This window comes from Buteo buteo, chromosome 3, assembly GCF_964188355.1.
Source record: "Buteo buteo chromosome 3, bButBut1.hap1.1, whole genome shotgun sequence".
NCBI classification, from domain to species: domain Eukaryota; kingdom Metazoa; phylum Chordata; class Aves; order Accipitriformes; family Accipitridae; genus Buteo; species Buteo buteo.
Genome location: NC_134173.1, coordinates 39,213,809 through 39,223,861, shown reverse-complemented (window position 1 = coordinate 39,223,861; position 10,053 = coordinate 39,213,809). Strand labels below are relative to the sequence as shown.

General features: G+C 38.1%; 1 protein-coding gene across 2 annotated transcripts in view; it reads right to left on the bottom strand.

Annotated features, from left to right (window-relative positions):
* Positions 1 to 514: 514 nt before the first annotated feature.
* The window catches only part of NKAIN3 (sodium/potassium transporting ATPase interacting 3), a 380,358-nt gene continuing 370,819 nt past the window's right edge, over positions 515 to 10,053 (bottom strand). The window contains exons 6-7 of one of the 2 annotated variants that reach the window (XM_075023355.1): positions 5,466 to 5,549; positions 515 to 1,803 (exon numbers count right to left, since the gene is read on the bottom strand). In XM_075023355.1, coding sequence (XP_074879456.1) covers positions 1,790 to 1,803; positions 5,466 to 5,549 — 98 coding nt within the window. In that variant the 3' untranslated portion in view covers positions 515 to 1,789. The remainder of the gene's footprint in view (positions 1,804 to 5,465; positions 5,550 to 10,053) is intronic. The other variant, XM_075023356.1, reaches the window with a different exon arrangement.

The following is a 10,053-nucleotide window of genomic DNA, read 5'->3' as shown; positions in this document are numbered from 1 at the left end:
AGAATCATAGAATGGTTTGGGTTGGAAGGGACTTTAAGGACCATCTCGTTCCACCCCCCCTGCCATGGGCAGGGACACCTTCCACTAGACCAGGTTGCTCAAAGCCCCATCCAACCTGGCCTGGAACACTGCCAGGTGCTCAAGTCATCATCTCTGTTGGCTTTGTATTCAGTTGTCATTTCTGTTGGCTTTGTCTTAACACTTACTTCATACTCAGTTTCAGGGAAGGTTAGCCTATGTTCAGGCTGTGTTTTCTCCAAAGATGGTGAGGTCTTTGATTTAACTAGCTGGGAAACAGGTGGATGCACCGCAAGAGCCTCGTCACCTAAAAATGATGACACTCTACCTCCTTTGTATTTATTAGCATCCCCATGAGGTTTGTATCGATAAATAACACAAATAGCCTTTAGAGGGGAAAGAATCAAGACAAGCCTTCTTCTAGCTCTCATCTCCTCAGACCTGAAAATAGATGATTCAAGAGAAGACTGCAAATTTAGGATCTAAATGTTGTTGGTCCAGGAATTACCAGGTGAAGACTGTTTAGGATATTTATGAAGGAACTTAGTGGACCTCTGTTCAGCTTCTGGTGGAGAGGTAGAGATACACATAGCAAAAGGAACGTCCTTCCTGACAGTCCCACCAAATAAACCATAAAATGAGAAAGCACAAAACCAGAAACAGCCCCAAAACCCTCATGAAATTTCTGCTGAATGCTGAGGCATGTAGGCTCTGTGGAGAGATGTAACTCCCTGGGGCATACAACTGTGCACAGCACTATATATAGTAATTAAAAAGAAAGAAACAGTGTTCTGTTAAAAAGACTGCCAGTTCCCCAGAGAAAATAGCTTTGTGTATCACTTTATGCTAGTGGTGACAGAATAGAAAACAAAATACCACAGAGTTACATACATGTTCTTTGTCTAGAAGTATTTACAAATAACTTTACAAATTTTTACACACATTTTCAGGTTTGCTTATCTACTTTTAAATTAAGAGCAAAATTAGTCCCCAGAGGCTTCTAAGGCTTCAGTTGGTGCCTTGTACGGTACATTCATGCTTGGCTTCTTCCTGGGAGAAGGGAGGAAAAGAGTTTAAAAATGTGCAAATCATAGACATCTAAAGAGCCCTGGATGTAAGACCAACATCCATAGACCAGTCATCCTACTTCTCTTTAAATCAGAGACGGCTACTGGTGGTGGGCTCAGGGCAAAAGAGATTAGGAAAGGAGAAGGAGCCATATATGAATTGTGATAATTAGATGAGTAAGTTAGCGCTGGAACATCTGTTCAAACAATGCAAGGAGTGGACACTGTGAATTCTAAATACAGCATTGAAATGATCTCTTGTACATTGTTAGGGTTTTACTCTGCTGCATATTTTGGAGTCAAAATTACTGTTTACTGACACAATCTTGACCAGGCACAGTATGATTCTATCAGTCAAAAAATACTGACTTGTTTGAGAAAGACGCACCCTTCTCCTAGTTTTCACAGGTTGTTTTGTTTTCATGCCTTAAGACTAAATGTTGTAAAAATATTGAAATTAAAAAAGAAAAAATTTACAATTTACAAGTGTCCATATGAGTAAATTATTCAAAAATTCAAGATCATCTACAAGGATCTACGAAATAACAACGCTGATAATGACACTGAGCCTGCGGGAAGAAGAATCCACATGCCGTGAGAAACGGATGGTGGGTTTCTTCCAGAACGATGAGTCACAAGGTTGGTCTTTTCTTCTAAAGACTGTTTCTTCAGCTACAGCAGCAGAAGTCTTGAGTCCATGTTCATTACTTACTTCGACCTAAAAAGCAGAATATATGAATTACTTACAAATTAAAACCTATTCTGTTTATCTTCTAATCTGTGAGATGTAAATTCACACCAGCTGACCGGTTAGTAAATAATGAACAAGTGGATAAATCACCTCTGGTCACTAATTTCCTCGGCTATATGACCCACATATAAGGTCAAGAATGAATATTTGGGTACAAAGCAGTAGCTTTGTATCATGGATACCACAAAGGCAAAACACATTTTGGGAAAAATCCCACAGGTGGTGAAACATGTTCAAAGCTAACATAATAATAGATTCTTTTTAGCATAATGTATTTTAACAATTTAAGATGTATTTTCACCAGGTTATAAAATGCTGACATGACCTCATTACAAACATATGCATTTGAGCTGGACTTACACTATTTATAGTCCTCACCACAACCACATGCCTCCTGAATCTAGGTATTCTCACATAACTCCCTGTAAACCACGTTCACTTGTGTAATCTTGGACAATCTATGATGGTCTTTCATAGCAATTTTACAGTGGGTAGAGTCTCAGGAGAAAATACAAACAGGACAAGACCACACAGACCCATCACACAGTGGTGACTGCTCCACTGGCAGAGTTTCTCAGACACTGAATCAGTCCCACGAGCAGAAGTTAGCAATGTCCCTAGAAATGCTAGAGACATCCCTAATTGGAATTAGGGATTTGGTGTCTGTCCAGACAAGGTTGCCCAAAGCTATAGGAGCACTGGATCAGACGTACTCATCCAAACATGAATAAGGCACATATAAACTTGAACTTCTGCAAACCATTAATAATAATAATAATAATGATGATTAAAAACCCTAATGCAAGCCAAAATGCAACTTCCCATGCTCCTCTCTTTTCCATGTAGCAGTACATGAAGCAATTCTAAATACTACTGAGTGACCCGGCTGTTGATATTGTGCTTGAAACAGATGAAAACACAACAGTCTTCTTTATAGTCCCTATGCTTTAGTCCATTAAGAGAACATGGTGATTTTTTTCCACTCCCTCTCTTGTCTCCTGCCTTACACATATCTTAATTGAAACTGCACAGTTCAGGGCAAAGATCCTGCTTCTCCTTGTCCAGTAGCCTAATGGAGTTATAGGCAGAACAAAGAGCAAACAGACAAACTATGATCATTCATATTTGCATTAAAAAGTGTTCCCCATGAGAACAAGTTCAAATTTAGCCTCTTCTCAGGGGTGACAAGGAAAACTAATCTTAGACTTGCTAATCATTAATAATTATGGCAGCACTAAGTAGACATTATGCTGAATATGAGTACTTGTTAAAAACAGACTGTCTTCTACATAGTTTGGATGAGGCCACAAAACCTTGTATTTTCAATGGGCTATGTTTAGTTAATTTATGAATGACATAAAGGAAACAAAAGGGATAAGAAAAAGGGAAATATAGCCAAGCTTTCATTTATAAAAAGCATCAAGCTAATTTTTCCCATGAGTAAAGTTGTAAGGATGACAAAAGATCTGTAACCTTTATTAAGGCTTTGAATATATTTAACAAGCATTATTCATGTTCAATTCTAAGAGAACAGAAATGGAGTTTTTCACAGCCTGGATACCAGAAGTCACATTTCTTAGGGATACTCTGGATTCTCAGACTATATATAACTGATACAGATAGCAACTAACTTATCAAAAGATGTCAGGAAGGCTGATGTGCTGCAGAGGGACAAACATCTGCAAATTTCTGGCACAATCCACTGACCATACAAATTGTTTCCAGCAGTTTGGCTTTTAATTCAGACTTTGATCACTGATAGTATTTTTCCTCCCTGCTTAGGTAAAGATCCTCTCTGTATCTTTCAGCGCATAAAGCCAAAACATCAATAAAGAAGAAAACACGATATAATTTGTCTTCCAGTTTTATACTTCTAGCAGCAATAAAAATGCCAGAGAGGGTCCTCCCAGCTATACAATACCCATACATGTGCAATGGGAAGATGCCATTTATTCTCCAGTATTGCAAGCTCACCAACAACCCCCAAATCCTTTGAGCTACTTAACCAAAACCTGCTATCAAAGAACAAATACTCAGATTCTGTGACTTTTCTACTGCAAAACAAATTAACATATTCTGCAGGAACATATTTATAAGTCTTCTGTGAAAATGTTATTTTTTCCTCTCCTTTAATTATAGTAAATTTGCTAAGAAAGTACTAAACATTTATTCACCTAATAGTTTAAAATTAACCTGAATGCAGGTTTAGAGATTAAAATCTTTTATGGAGAGGTGGAGGTGTAAATGTTGTAGCTGTGGCTTTCTTCTTCCTAGATACCAATGTCACTTTTTCAGCCTAGCAGCTTATTCAGAATGGTCAAAAACCCATTTTGCTGTCATCTTTCCCACGGAAAATATAGCAAAATTGGCATTTAAGGAGATATTACTGAGAATGCAGATTCCAGTGTAGAAGGTGTACTTAATGCCGTGTCAAACTGTTCATTGTTTCATTTTGTTGTCTTAATGTGATATTTCTTCCTGATCTAACATACACAGTCATATTGAGAAAGGGCTTTTCTCCTTTTTGGGCCTTCATAATCCTACAATATTTACTCACTAAATTTGAGTAAAATTTTTTCCATGTTTATTTCTACAAACTGAAAGCTGCAGCATGAATAAAATATATTTAAAAACCATGCAAAAATTAATAAAGTCAGAAGAAATGTTCAGGTGTCAAGTGCCGACTCAAAACATTTGGTTAGCAATTGTCCACTTTAAATTAAAACTCCCAGCACATCCACACATGCATACACCAGGAAAAACCTTCAAATCCATTTTAATTCTGTTAACTGGTAAGTAAAATACAGTAAGTCATTAAATCAGTTTCAGTCAATTAGCTGCACGTGGGTCTCATGTTGCATTTAAGATGCATGAGGGGCCTGAAGGTAAATTTAAAAACAGAAAGCATCACAGCAACAACTTACAAGCACCTAAGAATTTCCAAATGAGCATCTTCTGTTTTACAGTAATACTTTGAAATATCATCTATTTGAAGTTATCTGAGCTTCTGCCAAAATATATGTACTAGTAATGTCTCCCCGTATCTTAATTTATTACACATAAAAAGAATAGATATGCATCCAAACTTATTCATTAGGTAGCAGAGTAGGAAGAGTCTATGAAAATGTGATTTTCATGGTGGGAGCAAATAAGTGATGGCAAAGAGATAATGAACTTCCAGTGAGACTCTACGGATAGATAGATTTTTAAGCTGACTAGCAGTTTTTCAGCAAACATTTTTCGTTCAGTAGCTAGACAAATGTAAAAGCTTCTTCTTTTTCATAAATGGGTTAATCTCATTAAGGTTTATAGCAGCCATAAACCAGCTCTTTTCTTGCTAAAAAGTCAGCAAGGAAGCAATTCCATCCTTCACTGAGAGCCTCTCCTTGCGTTAAGCCAAAGCACGACATGGCAGACGTAGTGATGTCTACTAATCCTTGCTTTAGTGGATATGTCATCAATGACAAAGTGGCCTTACTCGAATGTTTTATGTGGATTAATTTTTAATTAAGTTCTAATTAAAATATAATTAAATTATTAGTAACCTAGATGCCAAAATTATTTCAGGAGAAGGTTAGCTTTCAGTCCAGTTAGAAGGATTAATGCGGTCCGTAGGACCAGAACCTTACCTACAGGCTTTACAGGCTTTAACTCAACATGTTCCTGGGGGGGCTGTCGGTAGGAGTATGTGTCAAGTCCGCCTATGAAATCAACTGAAAATACAACAGTTCCAGAAATGAACAAATGGAAATGAAAATATGTCAACTGAAAAAGAAATATGGACAAATTATGTTAAAAAAAATAGTAAGCACATGCACAGGTTTGCGTACAGGAAATAAACCAAGTAGGTAAAGATGCTGCGGAAACTGCTTACAGAGGGCTCTGTGCTCTGTCTTCCTCGGGGTCCATTTAGCCCTGTGCCTGGCAAGACAGGCGAGCAGTTGGCTGACCAGACATGCACACTCCTGCCAGTGTGTGTGCAAAAGGAGCGTTCACAGATCTGCAGAGTATGTAAACAGAAACCACTGTGGGGTAATGCAGCTGCTTCTCTTTAGGGCAATCTCAGCATATATTTCATAATTCACTTTCAACTCCTTTTGAAGGGTTTAGGAACTTAGGCAGTGGAAACAGTTTAGGTCCTCAACCTAATTTCACCTAAACTTTTATGACTCAATGGACTTGCAGGAATGTAACGCACCAACAAAAACCAAAGGTGTGTCCGCTGAGTTAAGAATAATCAGGTGAGAACTGAATGTGAAAAAGCAGCAGTATCTTCTCCAGATGAACTTGTGGGGACAGGAAGCCTTTTCAGAATCCTTCCACTTTCTCTCAGGATTTCTGTGTCAGAAATAATGTGGGAATATCTGCTCTTGAGAAGTTTTTAGTTCCTTCTGTGGTCATAATGATTTTAAAATAAGACATTTTAGTCTGAGTCTTGTATCTCGTTATTTTTGGTAAGATTTTAAGCAGCTTCGAGAAGCCACACATCCAAGCTATCCTAGAAAACTTAAAAGCAAGTTCATGCAGAAGGTTATTTTTCTGTTGATTTAGAAGGGCTTTTTGCAGACCTGTGCAGAGCTGACAAATTCAGAGCACATTACGATTCTTTGGTCACATGGAAAGCAACAGTCTTCATTTGTTTATATATAGGCGTATATACAAAAGTCCTAAGCAGACTTTAGATCCTCATTGTGTTAATTGCCATATAAGCACCTAATAAGCAACAGCCCCTTCCCAGGCAATGTATGCCCTAGGTAAACAAAGAAAGAAAGAGTGCTCACCAGGATGAGGGGATGGGGAAATAAGGCTTAGAGATTGAAGGGCTAATGAAATTACCCACTGAAATCTGTGAAAACACTCCTGTTGATTTTAGTTGCCTCTCCTCATGGCTCCAGGAAAGGGGTAGCTTGGCTGAAAACTGAACTTGATATACTTCAATCATACAGCATCACCTTAGCCGCAAGACTGTTTTCTTAAAACTGTCTGAGCAGGACATAATGCTGAAGAGGTGGCCCAGCCCGAGTGCCAACCTTAGCCTATCTGCACCTCCTCTTTATATTGTATTTCTTTCATGTTGCAGCTCTCCTTCAGAATGCTGTCACTAAATAAAATAGCATACATCAAAGTTGACTTAAGCACTAATGGGACTGAACTCTTACAGAGACACATATTTGCAGTTATATTTTTGTAAAAGTTGATTTTTAAAATATCTAGATGTCTAATGTAAGACAGTTACTGATTCATTTTTTTAGAATAAACCGTGTCCATAGTGATGTTTTGTTTCGGTTTGTTTTTTTTTCCTGTGGTTATATACTTTAGTTTTCCCTGCTCTCTGAAGGAGTTTATTTTTTTACTGAGGACATGTGACAGAAGGAGTTAGAAAGTATGTTTTTGAGATAATTCAGCACTTCAGAACCACACATCATTCCTCTCAGCAATCACAAGCATCATCTGCAACTGTAAGCAGGGAAAGAATTTAAAGTAACTAGTCCTTCTACCAACAAATCTTTTGGAGAAAGAAATGAAGTCAATATGTATTAACAATTGGCAACATAGATGTGTCTTTGTCAGACAAAGAAAATATATTTATTAGCACCATCCAACAAGTTTTGAGATGAGCTGCTCAAACCTGTTTATCCGAGGCTTTCTCTTTTGCAGTCCAAGATGTGTTATATAGTATTAAAGTTGAAGTTTGACTTAAAATTCATGTGAAGCTAATTCTCAAGGCAAGAAGCTGCTCTATCACAAAAGACAATGGAATGTGTCATTTTTCATTATGCACTCTATGTTATGGCTGATAGCTCTTTAATATGAAGATTCATCACCAGCTGTTTAAATTATAAGTTACTTCTAGTTTTAAAAATTCAGTCTGATTTTAACTGATATTTTCACCACTTGTATCTAGTAGTTTTCCAGGACTAAGACCACAAATGGCCCTTAAATATAGAAATTTTAATTTTTATTTTCATTCCATATAAAGACATTACTAGGTACATTTCAGTTCAAACAGGCATCTTAGACATCCAACTTTTGGATCAAATACTTTACAACTTTACATTGACTGAACTTTTCAGATGCATATATCCCTCTGTTTAAATGACCAAAAGTAAACAGCAGCAACATTTCTATAGGTTTCCCAAGGGGAGAACATTAGTTTAAGGATGATATCAAATAATTGATTTTGTTTATTTCTGGCCTGGTTAATGGATTATGGATAATTTCCGCCAGAGATTCTTAGGACTACAATAATTAACTTCAGAAAGTTGCATATGCCTGGAAGAAAGTTCAACACACACACACAAATTTCTATACACTTCTATAATTCTATGCATTAAATGAAAAAAAACAAACAACACCCCCACAACTTGTTAGCAGTAGGGATATTCAGTCACTAAACAAGGAACACCCCACGGAGTCCAGTCATTAACTACAGTCATGCAGAGAGAAACTTAAAATCCTAGGCAGAGGATTTTTTAGCACCCCACAGATAATAGCAGGTTACAGCAGAAGCTAGTTACTTTATCTGCAGCTGGCTGCAAAACATGATCCATATTCCCAGGGAATTGCTCTCTCCTTGTGTCACCTCAATTTTGTGGTCATGCTGGATACTTAATGGCCAGTGTGAAATGTTCCTTTAGAGTTCACTACCTGCTGGGCTGGGAAGTGCATATCTGTGGTGGCTGTCCACTGTGGGTAGTCCATTAAAATGATGTTCATTCACTCACGGGCCATATCAGAGGAACAGTTGTCATAATCTGCCTGAGTGAGAAAAGCGCAATATGCTGCTGGCTGCAGAAAGTGTATCTACTGTCATCAGTAATTTTGAGGCTTATTCTTTTCTAGACAGATGACATTTACGTTTGTCTTACTACTATTAATCCAGTGCGTTTGCCCATATGCCAGTTCAAATTTGCTTTCCTTTGAAGTTAGCACAGAAGAATCAGAGCTGTGAAAAAATCCTTTCTCCTTTCCCGCCCTTTCATCTGGAATTCAGCTTCTCTGGCAATGTCCCACTGACCTGCTGGCAGGCCCTGTGCAAACAGCTGCCAGAGCTTGTCAGCCCATTGGTATATTACTAATTTCTCCTTTCAAAGTTGGCAAATTCTAAGCGTGTCTGGAAGTGCAGGGTATGAACAGAGCAAAGCAATATGCAGATAGCACAATTCTTAGTAAATCCTTCAGCCTCTTGGCCTGGAATACCTTAGATCCTATTGATGCTTGCCTCTCCTTTCTATAAATGAGGGTAAACCCCAAAACTGACTGCTTGAATGGCTGGTACCTCCAGCTGTCCCCTTTCCAAGAGAGGGGCAGGCTAGCAACTGCTTGATCGTGTGTTTTTATGTACAGAAGATTTTCTTAACCTAAAGGGCTCTAAATACTGTTTTGCAGTGCATTATTTTCCTTGTGCTGCTATTTTTTGAATGGCAATATATTCATGCAATGGCATTCTTTAAGAAAAGGTGTGTAACTGGGGAGGGTGTAACCAGGTCACATAAGTGACAGGTAGTAAGAAAAGGAGCCAAAGTCAACAAGGAAGAGGAAGTAAAAATGGGGGATTGATCATAAGAAGTCAGTGGTAGATGCATAAAGTCCAAACTTTGGACTTTCCAGTGTTTGCACTTGTAGCTTATACAAACTTTCCAGATAAGCAAGGGTTTTTTCTAGGTTCTCTAGTTTTTCAGCTGCCTTCCATTCTCAAGAGACATGCTGTTCTTACACCCTTCACTGAACCAGCCAGACTGACCCAGCTATCTGTCTGGAGCCGATACTATCCATTTTCCCCTCTTCATACTAAGTCTGAGCACCAAAGCCTCAAGTTATGCAGCAGAAGAATCACAGATCCCAGGAATAGCTTCTCATTTATGTAGAGGACTAAAGGAGGGAAAATGTGTGCAAGACAATTAAGAAAGGGAGAAGAAGAGACATCAGTAATCATCTGTGACACTGTGATTGCTGCTCTGTCTCTATAAAGTACTAGATCGTAATCAGGTTAAAACAGGATAAAGTGGTAGAAAACTACTAAGAGACAACCCTTTACATAAAGTTTTATTACTGGAAGGTAGAAGGGGAATATTTCAGGTTTCCACAGTAATTGTTAAGATTTTGCACTAGATTTTCTTCTTAATCTCCCCGTATTGAGATAGATCATCATTTAATCCCCCCCCCTACATTGTAACACACGAGTACGATGCTTCTCTGCAGGACTGTGCTGAAAGA